Raw genomic sequence first — 18990 nt, forward strand, 5'->3', positions numbered from 1 at the left:
TCTGCTTGAAAGCAATTGTATTATTCTCTCTTTACATACAAAACAATAATCAGATACAGTTTCGTGATTCATCGATTTCGCGTTGGTTTCGGGAAAAAAAATTCATTACAATATTTCATTGAGTCACTGATTGTAGAGATCCCACAGTGACACAGTCCCATCTTTTCCAGTTGCTGCCATCAAGTTCTTGTTGTTGTGCGACTCAACCTTCTCCATTGAATAAATAATATCAAAAATAGTCGATCTGTGTTGATCTAGTACAGCCAATGGTCGCAGGGTTTTCCAGGAAAATATACGGACTCTGCCATCCGAACCGCCTGATGAAAAAACTTTCGAATCTTGTCGTGATGCAATAACTGATATACCAGCATTTTTTAATGAGATTGTCGTCTTGTGGATGAGTTGATCAGTTTTTGAGAGTTGGAAAACCTGAATAATTGTAAAACACAATGAAAGACAAGAAAAATTTGATATCAATTCAGTGAATGCATGAGAATAATGTCGAGCGAAATAAATCCGACTGGATATTTACCTCTAATTTATCAGTCGGATTACCAATAATTCCTCTCATCCAGTAATTATCGAATGTCATCGCCATTGGGCAGGTTTCAGTCTCAAGCCGACTGTTCACAGCCATCCCCTTGACGTTCCAAGCTGCTATGGTACCACTCTCGTAAGCAACAAGAATAATATTATCCTGGAGACCGCAATTTTTTATAGCCATCACTTCACCCAATGGTTTCTCCAGAGAGATCTGGGATGGATCCAGTTTATTCACAATGCTGTTACTCTTCAACGAGAAAATCCCCACCTTGGAGCTTGGAAGTGGCAGGAGAACGAGATCATCAGACAAAATCTGTGATCTACATTATTGGAAACTCATTATTATTAATCAATTCATTTTAAGATATTCGGAAAATTCAAACTCTGTTTCACCTGCAAAATCCATGATACTCGGTGTCAATTCTCTTTTCGAAAATCCAGTTTGAGCCATCAGCACTCCATAAATCTACACCTCCACCTTTTCTTTGTACAATCAGGTATTCATCACCAAGGGTGTGCAGCGAAAGGCACTGCTCCTTGTTAGTATCGCTTATTTTCAGTTTTGATGTCTGTCGGTGTTTCTAATTGAAAAGAAGAAAATAATCTAAAGTCCGGGTACAATATATCCCATTCGATAAGAAATTGGCTCTTTACATTTTCAAAGTCAATTCTATAATTCTATTCAGGTGAAATCATTGACTTTATCGAAACTCAATTTGTCGATCTATTTTTATCGAACTTGAATGGGTTTAAGCCCCACAACGTAAATAGAGGTGACAATGCGTAAGCTTTCAGTGAATTAGAACAGGTGAGTCATTTCAACCGGAAAATATCCATTGATTTTTCATCAACCGATGACTCTTTGAATAAATAAGATTACGTTTACGAAGATCTGGAGAAGCTTCATTGAAAAAGATAGTGCTGTACCCCCAAATTATCCATTTTTTTATTAGAATTCTACTGGAATCCTACTAACAATGCGGGCAATTAAGATAGCAAATAATTCCGTTAATGAATATTTTAATTCCACAGTCTCTTGATTTTCATCAAAAAAACATAAACAAATTTTCACCTCCTTTCAAGTGCGAGAATAAACAATAAAGAATAACAGTAAATTAAATTTCAATAAAATTTTTTCACTCAGGAATAATGTATTCTTAATTAGTCAAGAATAAAATGACGTATTGATTAACACATTCTCATGACGCGTTGCGTTCACCTGGATAAACAAAAAGACGAATAAACAATTACCTTCAAGTCCCAGATATGAACGTTTCCACTCTCAGTCCCGGCATACAAATGCTCAATGTAAGGTGAAATTCTGAAGAGGAGACTGTGAACAGGACCCATATCTCCTCGAAAAACATAGACCGGATCGGGTGGCAAAATTGCCATTGTCAATTGTTGCCAATCACCGGTTTATCGCCAAAATAACACAAACGACGCAGTGGATAATTTATATTGGAAAGGGTTATACCTGTCACTGGGGATGGATGGAGTACACCATAGAAGACGGGAGGTACACGACACGCCAGATGATCAGGGGTATTTCCTGGATATTTTTTAATCAACTGGTTTATCACGTTGTGGACTTTTAGCATCGCTGTCAAGTCGTTATTGTCCGAGGAATTGAGGATCTTTTTTTCACACGGACGCGTCCATCGAACCTCCCGTCTTCTATTCCTGATGATCAGCAGACACCGGTCTGGTATCTAGTGTCATTTCCCTCAACTTGCCAACAGCTGCTTCTGCGCCAATCCCAATTGCTACCAACGTCACAGATTCAAATCTTTTAAATTATTATACCGTCAATTTATTTTTTATTATTTGAGAAAACTCAGTAATCGCTGCATCGCTATTTATTTCTCATTCTCCAATTTTCAGGGGAAATTACTGGAAATTTCATGGAATGTCAAAGATTAGTATGAGTATTTGTAATTTCCCGCTCCTCAGGTGAGACTGATGCTGAGAGATGGCGTTCCGAGTTTTAAATTTGAATTGCCATTTATTTGTATGGGAAGTTTGAGAAAATTATATGAATATTGTTTGGTCCAGTCGGTTTTTCAAAATATTAAATCCTTCGGTGGATGAATAATCGGAAATTTACACTTGATCTCATCTGTAATTCATATTAACATAAAAAAATTATTCCCTAAAACGAACGAAACGCTGGAAATTTCTCTATGAAATTCCAATTAAAATTCCTGTCTCAGATCAATGTATTTTGCACTAATAAATTAATTAATTGATTCATTTGTCAGTAATAAAATGAGCAAGTAAGTAAATTTTTCGACATTTAAAAATCGAAACCAAAATGGAAATCAAATCGATTCCTAAACACATAATTTCTCAATTAAATAAAGTTAATTTATTGGGCAATTAAAAAAAATTATTTATCACTGACACGATATTAAAAAATTAAGTGAATGATTCGCCGAACAACAAACAATTGCCTTGAAAACATAAAAAAACCGATTTGCAAAAAAAGAGATTTACCAAAATGTCGGATTGAATCGAAATTTTCCAGTAAAATTTTCCTGGCATTCCCATATAATTTCAGTTTAACCCAAGGTTTACCCCACACCCCATGAGACATAAAAACGCTATTGATCGATTGAGGCATTTATTATTCATTTATTTCTCTTTTATACATATATACTCTCATATATTTTTCTTGTTACGTGAGAATTTCTGGAGGTTGTCATCATGTTATTTGTATTGTTTTGAATAGTGTCAATTATTGGTGACACTGTCAAGTAATATATTATAATTACCCACATCGCTTTATCCACAATAACGTTTATATTTTAAATGACATTACATCAATCATTCATGGGTTATTACTGTAAGGTAAGTATAATGTTTTTTTTTAATTTTTCATAAGTTTTTTTTTCATTATCACTCATTATAGTAAAATATACACATAATTCATATTCATCGTTGAGTAATATATTATTGATATAATATATCGATTTTTAAATATCAACAATTGCAAGCTAGCTACTATAATAATTTTCATGCGCATCGAGACCCTCAGTCTAATGAAATATTCAATGAAGAACATTGACAAAAAAAATTACTACTATTCTATATCGACTTGAAGAATGAATTCTGGAAGTTTTCGTATTGAAATGTAGAAAAAATAACTATCAAATTCCCCACTACCTTTTTTTTCTCAAAAGTAATGAAATACTCTCTATCTAAAATAAATATTTCTTTCCCTCGTCAGTTAGGCGGAGGGTCTCCATACGTTGTACATATGTATATAATTACATTATTCATTTTATTGTTAATTATTCATTTCATTTCATCTGGTTAATTATGGGAATCTGTACTCATCTCTCCTCTACTATTTGTCTCTTGGGATAGGAATCGATTGACATGTAAACTCTTGAACTGTAAATTCAGTTGATTGTATCATTTCATTAATTTCAATCATCGATCAATCAACTTGTTGATCCATTTTTTTTTATTAACAGAGTTATCGGGATCACGCCAAAAATACATAATCGTCGTAACTCTTATCATGATTCGTGAGAATATCATATATAGTTCATTTTTTTTTTCTTTACTTTTTATTATTTGTGAGCAGTCTTTAGATGGAGTTATATTGGTGCACGGAGATAAATTTAGATTTAAATTTACATTAACTTTCAGTATTTTCACAACAAATTGGCATGAAACAAATTTTAACCGCGTACCATTTTTATCGAACTTATCGTTTTCATTGGCATTACCAATATGTGAAATTAAAAATTTCTCACAACCAATCTGTCAAACAATTACTAAAAATCAGCGTAATACTGTAAATTTTTCTCCGTGTGTTTCGATAAACAATTGTTAACTACCGGGAGTGAATTGTAATGTCTCTAAATGAATAAAAAAAATGAAAAAAAAAAAGAACGTAATATCTCGTGACGAGAATTATAACTGTAATAACTGTTGCCTGACATGTGACATGTGAAAAAATTCATAGAAAACGTTGAATTTTTCCACAGGCATAACGAAAATAAATGTCAGCATGCAAAACTCATCGATAAAACACGTCAGCTGTTTTAATAACTATTTGTATCAGTTAAGAGGGCACACGTTTTATGATGCCTTCTGCCCCACCCATTATTAATCCTTTTTAGCGCCTGTAACATCCGTCGTTAAAGATTGTCATCGGCTCTATAACGCCACATCATTGTTATTTATATTAATATCGAATTTCATTGGAGTTGCAACAGTCGGTTGCCATTTTTTAATCATTAAAAAGGGAAAAACTTTCATTTTCGGGCGACAACGGATGATATCATCTGATTAAACCTCACATAAAAGCTGAATTATTAATAATCATTTGTTTATTCACGTTATATATAATTGTGATGGAGTTGATAAACCGATAAATGATGGCGGGGGTTTACGTGAATTAAGATTATTTATTCATTATCTTTATCTCGAATATACTTTGGGGAGTTGTTTAGGTTTAAAATGTTGTCCTCTCGAGGCGATCAGCTGTTAATAATTTTTCATTTTGTTATCGACACAGAAAATTGTTTAATTCTTACATCTAGAAAAAGCAGGTACATATAGAGACAGGTCTTTCCTTGGAGTGTTTCAGATTATATTCAAGACACGACATTTTGTTTTTTTTTTTGGGGTTTTCTTAGCTTTTTTTTATTTAATTTTGATTCATCAAAATAAAGAGTGGAAAATTGGATGAAAAATAAGGGTAGATCGATATTTTTATGATGAGCGTTTAACAATAAACTTTTTTATTGATTTTTTTTGCTTTTGAGCTGAGACGTCTCGTTAGAATCTCTTGGGAAAATAAGTTGCCGAGATTTTCTAACGAGGTTTGCATTAACTATGCTGCCGCATATCACTTATCGTCTAATTTTTAGTTCTTTTTTTTTGGTTTTTTTTTTGGGTTTTGGAGAGAATTAACAGTGATTTTTTGACAATCGTAGCTCGTTTCCTTCGGTGTTTTCTCTCGTCGAAATTATTGACTACTTGGAACATTCGGATTAAGTTTTAGTCGTGTGATATATGATCAAACCTCTGTTTTGGTAACACCCTGTCAGGATAGGCCACAGATCCATTGAAAATATTATTTATATTCTGAATTAGCTTCCAAAATTATTCTCGCCGGTGAGATTTCAACGCGGAGAGAAATTCTTCAGAAAGAACGAGTAAAAATTCACTCAAGTCCTGCAGAACAAATATTTCATTCAAAATTTCTTTCAAAAAATGAATAAAATCTCGTTTCACTCAGTTCCATTACCTTCATTAATTATAGTAATTAAAACGAAAGGAAACCGTGAAATATCTGAGTACGGTAAGTTGTAAAAAAAAAATTGAAGTACATCGAATTAACAAATCTCCGATAATTAAAAAATATTCAACTGTAACCACAAATTCAATCATAAATAACAACGAATTTTTACGAAAAAAAATAAGTTCTGATAAATTCCTCTCCGTCGAGATGTTCTCCTCCCTCTCGATCACTAGTAAATAAATAATCGACGGATAAAAAAAGGCGCATATTTGTTTTTTAATTTAGGTAATGATGTCGTAATTAAAGGGATGGGAGTGAAGGGATTACTAGGCCAGCTTTCAGGTTCTTACATATTTTAATCCACAATCGGTGGAGATAAAAAAAATATGAGAATATATCTATCAGAGAAAATATTATCTTACGTATGTCACTGCCTCGATCTTTTCCAAAAACGATTGGTCGCTCGATTAAAAAAAAAACGTCGACACGTTTTATTTCCCTGTTCCCATGATTCCGTCAGGCTTCTCCTGTGGATTTATTGCATTGCGATGGTGTGTGAATGTTTTGATGATCTCAGAGGGTGAGATGGACCTTCAAATGACGTGTGTACTTGAAAATGTCATTAAAAATAGTGATATCGATTTCATAGACTCGCTTCGATGCTCGATTCATCCGAAGAGACTTTTTCAAAATTCTCTTCTCAATGGCAATCAATTTATTATCAGCCCCGAGACAAATTCCTTTTTTATTAATAAAAAAAGAGAAAATTTCTTGATGTTTCGTGCAATAAAAATCAATACGCAATTCACCCTTTTGTTATTGCAGTTGTTTTTGGAAAATAGAATGCAATTTTTACCAAAAATTGGAGGGAGAAAGGAGCAGAAATTTTTAGATTGCAAAAAATTTGTTCTTTCTTTCATAAACAAATTCCCCGGAAATATAGGGATTTTTAGTTCTTAATTAAAATTGTAATTACGATGGAGTGAGGATTGCAATTGAAATTTTTTGGTAAAAATGGCAATTATGATCTTTGTTTTTAACATCAAGAAATTTTTTATCTGTGAGCGATTGTGAATGATTGAAAATTAAAAAGCTGTTGGGAATCTACGAGATGCGAAATAATGAAAAATAAAAATTCAACAATTAACAGAACAACGTTATTTCAATTAACTGTTATTATTTCCGTTTTGATACAATTATTATAAACTATACTATCTCAGCTAATTACTCGATAATTAGTCATGATTGGCGTATATACAGTTACATGGATTAAACTCATATTTCTCAGTGACACAACAATAGAATACTGATGATTTCTCTTGAATGCGATAGAAATGAGAGATAAAAATAGAACAATGCGGAGAACAAAATAAATTTATCGAGATATAAATGAATTTCCCAAGGGATTAATATACGCCGGGGGAAAACTCATCAATAATTTTCCGTGATCGAATGAAAAACCGATCGCTCTATCTAGAAATTGAAAATGAAAAAAAATTAATATTTGGTTACGGATTAATAAATTTTTTTGTATTAATGAAAAAATGGAACAGGATCATTTTTCCTGAGAGTAAGACATTTAGTTCTGCGAGGAGAAATTGGATATCTATTTTATAAATGAAATTGATTCAATGAAATGAAAAAAAAAATTAGATCAATCGAATCAAATGAAAAAATAATGAAAAGTACGTGAACAGGAAGAATTATGGGTGAACAAAAGTAACATAGAAAAACAATTGGAGTGCTAAAGGAATTAATGTATTGTCTTTAATGTACATAATTAGGATGTGTATGTAAATACACTCGGCGTCAGTCTGTATAATCAGTCAGAAAATATGCCGTTGATCGTTCAAACGCTCACCGAGAGGAGAATATCATTTTAATCAATGAAATTATTCATAAATAAACCACCGAGTTCCGCAAAAGTTTAAAAAAAAAATCTCCAGTGGATGTCAGCTAAAAATTCCAGTGGATACGCAATTTTCTGCGGAATTGGATTCGCAGTCATTTGAAATTCAAAATAGAATCCGCTTGATTTCGAGTTGCGATTTACATTTACAATTAACTGTGATTAATTCTTCAATTGAAGTGTGTACCGATGGAAATGTGAAATTTCGAGGGTGAAATCGTTCAGAATTATTTTGCAAATCTGGAGGCACGAACTTTCCGTTGTTTTTGGATAAAAATTGAATTTAATCAACAAATTGACCTTTGGTATTTCTCTGTTTACGTGTAGACTGAAATTATCATATCAAAATTTGATGCACACCCCAACTGTTCCACGTGGGTTATTACATGCACTAGGAAAACGCCTGGAGGAATTATTTCAACCCGGGGAATTCAAAATAGTTAGTAATCATTTCCCACATTTCAACATTTCCCTTTGGATATCTATTTAACAAATACAATATTGCTATGAAATTTATTTAAAAAAATTGTAGTCTGTTATAAAATGGGAAAACTGAAATCCACTGAACAAAAAAGGTAATTATCTCGTACACGGTGAAATAGTTTGTTGATCATACGGCAGCCAAAGAGCTAGAACTACAACAAGCTAAACTCAACAACAATCTAATTTATAATAAAACACGGTCAACGGGTTGATTTTTAATATTGTACATAAGTCTCATAACTCGAACGTAAGTGAATAATGAAAAAAATTAAGTAAACATTTGGGATAAATTGTGTATTTGACATGAATTCATTTATATTTCACATGACTATGTGTGCAGTGTGTGAGTGACAGCATGGATTGACTTAAGTTCCAAATTTTTTTGGTTCAGCTCTCGATAAATATCATATTCAACCAACAAATGAGCGTTAATAAATTACATCCCACTCTTTCAATCAATTACAATACATACGACTATTCCTCTCTCATGTTACGACCGCGCCAGTATCGGCAGATTGCAGGGTGCGTATAGGTTGCAATGCGAATATCTTATCAATTTTCAAAAACAGAAATTATCAGAAATTCCACTTCTCCCTCAGATAATTCTCTAAATAAATTGTTATTCCATCGGCTTCACAGTTCTACCGACATTACGAATCTCTTTTTTGCAATTGAGAATGAAAAAATACCAAAATTACGTAAGTGGAACGAAATTCACAGAATTATTTAATTAATTTCATCATTACTTCAATCAAATTGGAAATTGAATTCGCTTTCATTATCTAAAAATCCCGTGATTATTGCGTCGAAAAACAAAAATGAAAATGAAATGAAATTCATGGAATTATTTAAGTAACTTTATTATTAATTTAATCAAATTGGAAATTAAATTCGGGGCCATCAGCTAAAAGCAGATAATGAGAGGAGGATCGCATGTGGTTTATAATTACACCAATAAATATTCATGTCTTGACTGACTAAAATAGCTCGTTACTCGTCTAATCTCCTAATGATCAGTCTGAAAATCCTCCGAGGTTGTCATTAAAAATCCGTAAAACTGTCGTATCCCCGTGAAAAATAAGAATCTCCCCTATTCGCTCCCGAGGCATACTGGAAAACATTTTCCCGTCGGAGAAAAACTTTTTCGATTACCCTGAGAGGCGTAATTACACCGTGGGAAAGTTCCGAGCCATAGATTTACGATTATCTCACAAGCCGTGGATTTCCCCAGATATTGCCAAATACAATTTACCTCTCATTATCAAAATGCTGCATCAGAATAAGAGCCGAATAAAAATATTAATTAATTGGAGTGAATGACTGTCAAAATAAAACCGCAATCGCCAAAATTAATACCAAAATCAACCCCGACGGAATTATTTATTTAAATATTGCAGTAAAAATCACACCTGTGACTACAACCATAAAATACAATAAAAAAACAAATCCAATAGTTGGTTGAATGTAATTTTACGTACAATATCAAAATAAAAATTGGACTATAAATTTTTTTTTTTGCATGTAGATTGATCGACGTGTGTTATTGCCACGCAATCGTTTCCATTCGAAAAAAAATGAACAACAATCGCACCTGACGAATGAATTACTCTCACCTGCATCCCTTCAATTATTGGGCTATTTATCTATTTATTTAATCTCATCTTTATTGGAAAGCCTGAACGAACCCTGATCTTGGTGTGTTACTATCACGATCGAACTTGATTTAGGTATATAAACCCTATACACTCTATGCTACAGTCATAGTCTCAGTCGACTCGAACTAACGTAGTATCGAACTGTCGAGTTATATTCAATCGAATTTATTGACTTTTCCCCCGTTATTATTTCTGATTAATTCATTTCTCCCCAAGATTCATGTTGGAAGTCTTTATATAATCATCTGCTTCTTACGATAATATTTTGTTATTTATTCACGATTAATATTTACTTCCGGTCCGATTTATCGTTCAGATAGAATTTTTCTGTGCGAGGGTCAGGATAATTGAATTATTAAATTTTAGCTGGACATCAAAGACTCGTGTTGCCAGCGTATCGTACAGGGGATGGACGTCAGGGCCAAATGGAATTTTTATTTTAAAATAAAAATATATTTTCGATTTACGCCATTCGGAGAATTCCACGGGAAAACCGCGGAATTTCTCGTTGTAATCTGCAATATTTTCAATTTTTGCAGTTGAAATATTTCCTGCAATAATCGACGTAAAAATAAATAAACACAATTTTGAATAATTATTCTTCAAGTGTGAATATTGATACAAGAAAAATTGCGATTGATAAAGTGGCGTATGTAAAATTATAAATAATTGATAAAAAAAATGTTGGTTTGCCCCGCCCACCCCTGGAAACGTAGTGGATTTAAGTTTATTAATTATGACAATTTTATTTCATCCCCATTTAATGCTATAAAATTGGATCTAGTTATGGGAATGGAATCAACTGTGGAATTACCGATCGATCGCGGGGGATTTAATTGGGGAGTCAAATGGTCATAACGTGCTTCAATATTCATGGAAATGGGCAGTGAATAGAGGGTACGCGTGAATGCGGGCTAATATTATTTTTAAATATTTTCTTATCCCTGGGGAAGTGAAAATTTACCAGTGCACTACCCAAATTTTGACCTTTCGTCGGGATGAATGAATCGCTGAGGTGGAGTATTTTCCATACCAACCGGAAATGATTAGTAGCAAATGGTGAGAGGAGATGAGACGGAAATGACGTGCGTCTTATTTCGTGAATAGAGTGGGTTTGGAAAATTGACTATTTTGTGCTAAAAATGTGTTTTTGAACAAAAAAAACCCGTGAATCATATTTTTTGCAAGCGTTCTCTACATCTTTATGGATAGGTAGAACACGTAAAAATGAGTGGTCTTGAGTCAAGTTGAAAATCAAGTCGGGTTGAATCAGGCCGTGAAAAGGCATCTGCTTGACTCAAGTCAATTTTTTCACTTTATTTTGAATTGATATTGCGGTTTCATTCAAGTGGATTATTCGGGTTTATTCAACGAAATTTATCGGTTTGATTTGAGTCAATTTTTTGACTTGATTCAAGTTGGTTTATCGGCATCACTCAAATTCATTTTGCAGCTTGATTCAAGTCAATTGTATGGGTTTGATTCAAGTTGATTTGTCGACTTGATTCAAGTCAATTTTATGAATTGATTCAAGTTGATTCGTCAACTTGATTCAAGTCAATTTTATCAATTGATTCAAGTCAATTGTATGAATTGATTCAAGTCAATTGTATGAATTGATTCGAGTCAATTGTATGAATTGATTAAAGTTGATTTTTCGACTTGATTCAAGTCAATTTTATGAATTGATTCAAGTTCATTTCTTGACTTGATTCAACTCAAATCTATGAATTGATTCAATTTGATACATCAACTTGATTCGCCTTAATTGCCCCATTTAATTCACATAAATGACTCAAATCAATGAAAGTTGATTCGTCGACATCGTGAAGTCAGACTCCCCGACTTGACTTGAGTCAAGTAAAAATCACGCAGAATCAATGCAACATCACCTCGAATCAGTTTATATTCCTTGAATGATAATGCTCTATCCAAGCGAAGAGTAATAATCGATTGCTCACGAACATCCGATACACCACTCGTAATTTCTCCCACAATGTGCGCCCATGTTTGCACTATCGCTAGGAATTGGTTAATTTCATCGAAATAATCCCACGACTTTAACGATCTTGCCATCAGCAAAATGAATTATTCAACCCAGCAAACACAGATAAGCAAATGTAGGTAATCAGTGAACTGCCCAATATCAGCGCATACAAATTTTTATCCATCATCTCAATGTGACAGCCTACACATTGTTCATTTGATTATCATTGTTTTGATAAATGCTCCTGAAAATGTCAACTGAATCTCGTCCAAGCGGATCCAATATTCACTATTGACCTGATTAAATCGATCAACCGAATAAACATCGACTGGTAAAACTCAACATCCAATTCGCCAATGAAAGAAAAATTCAAACGATCAATAGAAACAAATGGTAAATAAATACTCGAGCGTGCGGCGAATGTGCGCTACGGAACATCAAATGTCCTCTCAAAAATCACTTGGTTATTTCATTTTTATAATTATTTTCATCATTATTTTCATAATTATTTTCATGATTATTTTCAGTCGCTATTATCTAATAATAATGCTCTCTAGTTTTTGTTAGGGTATTAGATATATTTTAGGTTGTGGGTTTCATAGTGTCGTGGGAGAATTTCATTGTCAAGTTTTGAATTGTGAATATCGCGTTTTTGTTATAGAAACTCCAATAGCGAGGTTTCGAGTGGCTCAGAATGAGAAACACCCACCAAAGTAAATGCCTCCCATCACCCGTTGTTCACTACTGGGATGTACTCCAATTAAATTTCACCATTTTTTTTTTGCTCGTCAATTTTGACGCTCGTGTTACCAATGAAATTCTGTCCCATCGGCCCAGCCTCCTGAACCCCTTAATTATCGGTTAATTAGACATTAATTGAGAACAACTATGAAATTTCAAATATTGCCATGAACCACCAATTATTATATCCAATTAGATTCAATGAAATTCAATTATTTCTAAAATTATTTATTCAATTACCGAATATATTTCACTACACTGGGTCTAACCCACAACTACTTATCCTCTACTTCCAACTACTCTTAATTTCCGATTTTTTTTTACTTTCTCCATCAACTTTAATCAACATTAAATTAATTACACTCATTTACTTGATCTCCACGCGCACGTAGAAAAATTTGAAATAAAATTTTCCCTGACTTTTACTGATCGCGTGAATTATTGACTGTTAAGTAATCTTTACCCTGACATTGCGGTAAAAATTACGATTACTTCACGGAAAGTTTTCCCATAAATATCGCAACTGTAACTGCAGCCCAAGAATTTAAATTTCTCGCCAGTCATTTCCACCAAATGCCAGAGTAAATTATCGGAAAAATAATCATTCGCCGCAGTCGCGAGTTAAACATCGAAACAACTAAAAGCGAAATAAAAAGATAATTGAAGGGTTAAAATAAACCGAGAGAACGTTAGACGAAGAATCTTACATAAATGATGCGATAGTTTTTTCGCAGGCGTGATGGGAATTGCTTCTATTAATGTCGTTCAATGCAAATCGTTACAATTGCATTCATGGACAAAATTACCTTTGGCCTTGTTTAATTGATTGTGGCTTGGGGTTATAGGTACTATTCGAGACAACCTTTAACACACACTGACGTAAACAACTTACGTAGAGTGGAACTAATATAGGACAGTAGGCCATGATAAATTGTTGATAAAAAAGAATTCTGTTATGGAAATAAAAATTCAATCTAAAAATTGAAGTATCGCAACTTGACGATTTGGCATTGATTTTTTGGCTTCTAATTTTAGTCGTTGGGGAAAAAGGGGTGAGAAGGGGGTGAGAAGGGGGTGAGAAGGGGTGAGAAGGGGCGATAAGGGGAAGAGAAGGGGAATGACGGGGAATGAAGGAGAATGGAGGGGAATGAAGGGGTGCATCAGTGGGCAAAAAGTAAATTAGAGGGGAAAAAAAAAATGGCAAAGTGCAGGAGAACGGTCGGCGACCCGATTTACTGCTATAGCTTTCATCGATTTACAATTTTCTTTTCTTATCAACCTTCTTACATTATTTTTCACTTCTAAATGTCATTACTAGATCCGCTTGTGACTACAACCAGTTTGACCAGCGTCAGGCTATTCCCTGGGACTAGCAACACGCAACTTGAATTATTTATTCCTAGGTGTCTACGTAAGCCTCAGGATAACTCTAGATTCGAGTGTGTAATGCTCAATGTTGAAAAATACCTTGCGATCGGTCATTATTCTTTGCGTGACGATCGACATACTGCTCAAACCGATGAGAAGCGCGATTTTGGCTTGGACAAATTGATAGATTAGATCGCTTTCAACAGCTTGACTTTTTCGTCTGTGAATTATTCATCAGCTAACACTGCAAATGCGTCAGAATAATAAATTTATCAAATTCAGGAGACTAAGTTGGCAATTTTTATTCTTCGTTTTTCAAGGCGAGCAACTTTTGGCGACAATGGAAACTACTGCATTCCGATGTTTCACCTTTTTTCTTTTCTTCACGATTTTTTTGAGAAATTGATTATTACTCGGTCACTGATCAACATTTTTCACTGGAAGTACACCTCCGGATTTTGGTAATTTATCGGATTTATTGAAATTTATTGAAATTTTTAGGAATTCGGCAATTTTTCATTTCAAGTGGAAATCCATCGGAATTTTTGATTTCCCGTAAATTTACTCTGACGCAATAAAAATCAGAAGCCACAAAATTTTCCATTTAAAACCAATCATTATCCTCTATTAAACAATCTCTTAACAATTTTCCGATTTCCTCCATCCAATACTCTCAACAAAATTCAATTGCCATAAACAAATAGCCTCCAATTTCCATCTAATCATCTCTAATCCATCTCGATATAATTATTACAATGATAACTACAGCGTCAGAATAAATTTCCCATCAATTCCTCTCTCCATTCTGTATTTCCAAAAAAAATAATTCGACGAAATGCACAAGATCCATTGGCCCGAGGCATTTGCCCAGGGTTTGACAACAGAAATGACAAACTGATTGGGAAAAAAAAAATTGTCGTGACGAGAGAGCATATAGGCATTGGCAAAATGGTACAAGCGCATGAGACACGAAAGCGTTGAAAAAAGAAGGCAAATATATAGGTATGCAGACGATCGAATGTTGCCCCGGGTCGTTGCCTTCGGGATGTGGTTATGCAAGATTGAGAGAAAACGAAAGAAAAATTGATGATTTGCCATTCTCTCCTTGCCACCCACCCACCGCCCTGAAAAAGGCCTCTACATTATGGCAGCGTTACTCCAACTACTGGATTTTTTTTTTGGGTCTCAGCCAACGTTCGACTTCGGCGTTCATCACTACGTGTATGTACAAATACCGGAAAACTTCATATTCACATGTGAGCCAAGTTTGCTAAACGCCCGAACGAACCAGAGACATTTATCAGAGTGAGGAGCTACTCACTCGCTGATTCATTGACACCCATTACTCCAAAACCAAATCGACATCCAAATCTTCGGCTCATTTTCGATTTTATTCCACTGACTCTAGTAAAAAATTGACTTGCAAGGATTTTTAATGAGATTGCATAAGTGAAATTGAGTCCAAATAATTTTCCATAAATCGTATTTGATAATCGAGAGGGGATGGGACAGAACGAGGCGATTTAAATTCTCGAATATTTCGCAAAGTGTACGGTTTCCATTCACTTCACTCCGTTCAATTAATTCCGAATAAATCCGAGACTTCGGCGTGACTCTGAAATGAGTGAGTAGCCCCTTGAATCCTCAATTGAAAAAAAAAAACTTTCTCGGGTGTGAACCTCTAGATGAAATCCAACAAAAAATCTAAACAAGTGCTTGACAAAATGATACTGATCCTCCCGCTGTTTATTGATAAATTAGAAATTTTATTATGCACTCTTCAACTGAAATAAACAATAGTTCGTATTTCTCAATAAAAATGTCATCCCCCGCGAAATCTTATATTCAAATACATATCTACAATAATAAAAATGATATCTAATAATAGATCATATAATATTTCAATAGCTCTAATTTTAACAGGAATTATGGCAATCGATACATATATATGGGAAATAATATTGATTGATTCAATCTATCTACGTCCAAGTATGAAGTGAATCCTTCAGTCAATCGACGGATCACTCTAGTAGAGTAGGGTAACAGAATACATAGCTAACAATATGTACTGCCTATATACATGTATACGCCGGGTTGGATTCACTTTGGTTAATTAAATTAAGTGTTTCACCTTGGTATAGAATGACGCAACGACTTCCGGGCATTATATTTCGTCGGCATGTTATTTTTTTTTCTTTCAACCCTCTTTAATGAAAAATTTTACATTCCAAAAGAAGCAGTGGTTGCACTATTAAAAATTTCGTCAATTCTCAAAAAAAAATGAATGACATTTAATAAATTTCAATTAAATTGCACTGAATTTTTCATTCATCTAAAATATTCCATAGAAAATGGAAAAGGATTTTAGAAATTGCCAGAATATTCACGAAGTCGAATGATTGATCAATGATCAAATGACAAATCAAATGAATTCACGAATAATGGGGCTGATGGCTAAAAACAATGCGACAATTGAAAATGACCGGAGCCGTTGTTTATCGCGTACAGTGAGCATACGAAAACAAAATGAATCAAAAGGTCATCCCGCAAATGACTTATTTTCATCTATTCCCTTTTCCGGACTGCTTATCAAATGAGTAAAAAAAGAAGTTGTGATTAGTTGAAAATAGAGCAATCGATACTCGTGGTGAATTCTCTTTGCTGTTTTATCCCTTTAATACCGAATAACAATCGTAGAAAACATTCCCTCCTACCCTTAATCTCATTTTGCTTCGGATTGTCTCACATGCACATGGTAGAATTGACATAAACTATCTATCGCATGATAAATACTGAACTTCATTCAAATCCATTATGCTTCGTTATAACTGCTTGCGTTACGTGGCAGCATAGTCGAGTCCTCATTTCATCATCTCTTTACATAACTTTTTATATAATTTATTTTTTCTTTTTATCTTGTGGTTAGTCACTTTTAGTTATAAAATAACAAGGACAAACAATCATGGAATTGATTAAATCATGACAGAGAAGTATAGGATTTGGATTTGCACATCTGGCCAATTGTTAGACCAATCCTCGATTTTCTTCCATTAATCGTGGTGAAGGATTCAATTTCATCGATTGAATTTTAACAAAGATTGGAGATTATTGATGGAGTATCGTGTATGGAATAGGAATACTTTTTAGCGACCTCTCACCCATCGTAACAGGGCATCCGCTAGGACATCCAAGTGTGCCTTTGTCTGAAACAAACCACCAAATTTTAACAATCAGCATTACATCAGCATTCAAATAATTCACCAAATGTATCTTTTCAATAATTTTTCCTACATTAATTAAAGATAATTCTCGAGTGCCGGAAAAATTGTCGATGTAGTGGAAAATTTGTGGGATGTCTCCCATTTTTCTCACTTGTATCGTTAAATATATTTTCTCTGTAGGTTTTCCATGGTTTCCCTCAGTACAAGCCAAATGGGCCAGTAAGGAAAGTGGGCCTGACACCGCAACAAAATAATGAGAGGATAGTAGGAGAGGCTAAAGGCTAAATCGAAGAGGTGTCTATCAAACCATGAAAACTATGGTAATGGGAAAAGGAAAAATGTAAAAATAAAAATAAAAAATATATTTTCTCTGTACCCCGAGAATAACTCGATATCGAGATACACCCACATCAATATTTCCATTCTCAAAATGGTCTATCTTTTGAGTAATTTTTTATACATTAATTAAAGATAATTGTCGAGTGCTGGAAAAATTGTGAATCCAGTGAAAAATTTTAGGGATGTCTCATTTTTTTCATTTGTATCGTTAAATATATTTTTTCTGTACCCTGAAAATAACTATATCGGGATAAAGCCACTTGAATATTCCTACCACGACATCATGCAGGAATCACTGCCTTCGGGGATGAATACGTGATCGTTTTGTGCACTTACCGTTTTGTAGAACATACACGCTTGACGATCCTCGTCCTCACCGGTTGGACAATCGATGAATCCATCGCACAGAACGTGATCGTCGATGCAACGATATCTTCCCATTCTGTCCGGTGTGGGACAGGCAAATCTCTCCATGCCATCCTCCGATGACGGACACTCTGGAAATATCAATTTTCCATTGGTTAGGGCTATTCTTCGCTCCTCATTCACTCGATATCATAAAAATCCATAAATTTATCGCTCTTAAATAAACAAAGCTATAACAATTTCATGAGACGACGACCTATCTATTATAAATAAAAAAATCGTGAGATACCCAGGCAATAATTTTTTACTCATTAAAATACGAAATTTCGAAGGTGCTAAAAGAGGTTGATCTCTCATGTTGAAATTGTCAACATGTTGAGGAGGAATTTATGTTGAAAATATGTTGAGTGGACGGTTCGTTTGTTTGTTATGCAATTTTGATGTCAAAGGTAATTAAATTTCTAGCGGTCCTCGAAGCACTCGGAAATCCTCAAACATCAGCAGTTGAATAATTAAAAGATCTCTTCATAAATTGTTTCCGTAAATATGTGCATTCTTCCGGGTAAAGCTAGTCATATTATATTTGTTATACGCAACAGGTGGTGGAAGTTGCTAGCAGTCAAAGCCGACCGACACGACGTTCATCCCTCGAGGTAAATTGTATTTTCGGGAATGATCGGTCTTAGTGATACCAGTGGTTATCGAAAAACCTGAGCCTTCAATTGCATCAATAAAACGGTACAACGAGGAGAATCCCTCTGCTCTGTGTGAATGTAAAAGCGATAGGTATCGATACTCAATTGTATTCGTTATTTATTTCTTTAAACAATTCCTCGGATCAAACCGCAATCGGCAATAGATCGACATACGATTTAATCATGATTGTGAACATTCTGTGATCAGGGACATCTATTGTGACGTTGCAAAGGTCAGAAATAATAATTGCTGTGAAGGTTTTCCACTGCTTCTATTTTTACTAATTTCTATAAAAAGAATCATGTCAGACATTCCGTATAACTACAATAAAAAAGGGGTGACTAAGCGGTGGTATATCATTATCCAATTGTGAAGAAATCGTTCTGAAAAATGTCTGCGCACCCGGAAGTGCAAAATTTATT

The 18990-nt window shown here is 34.2% G+C and overlaps 2 protein-coding genes across 2 annotated transcripts in view; both read right to left on the reverse strand.

Annotated features, from left to right (window-relative positions):
• Positions 1 to 2: 2 nt before the first annotated feature.
• On the reverse strand, positions 3 to 2279 carry LOC105264654 (guanine nucleotide-binding protein subunit beta-like protein 1). The gene is made up of 4 exons (XM_011301668.1): positions 1795 to 2279; positions 937 to 1124; positions 533 to 863; positions 3 to 429 (listed from the first exon to the last, which is right to left on the reverse strand). Exons 1-4 carry the CDS (start codon positions 1936 to 1938, stop codon positions 124 to 126), a joined length of 969 nt encoding a protein of 322 aa, XP_011299970.1. The 5' UTR covers positions 1939 to 2279; the 3' UTR covers positions 3 to 123.
• A 4697-nt stretch (positions 2280 to 6976) lies between these two features.
• Positions 6977 to 18990, reverse strand: part of jeb (jelly belly) — a 37222-nt gene continuing 25208 nt past the window's right edge. The window contains exons 3-5 of the mRNA XM_011301670.1: positions 17843 to 18003; positions 17105 to 17149; positions 6977 to 7276 (exon numbers count right to left, since the gene is read on the reverse strand). Coding sequence (XP_011299972.1) covers positions 7235 to 7276; positions 17105 to 17149; positions 17843 to 18003 — 248 coding nt within the window. The 3' untranslated portion in view covers positions 6977 to 7234. The remainder of the gene's footprint in view (positions 7277 to 17104; positions 17150 to 17842; positions 18004 to 18990) is intronic.

Source organism: Fopius arisanus, unplaced genomic scaffold (genome assembly GCF_000806365.1).
Source record: "Fopius arisanus strain USDA-PBARC FA_bdor unplaced genomic scaffold, ASM80636v1 scaffold00024, whole genome shotgun sequence".
NCBI lineage: Eukaryota > Metazoa > Arthropoda > Insecta > Hymenoptera > Braconidae > Fopius > Fopius arisanus.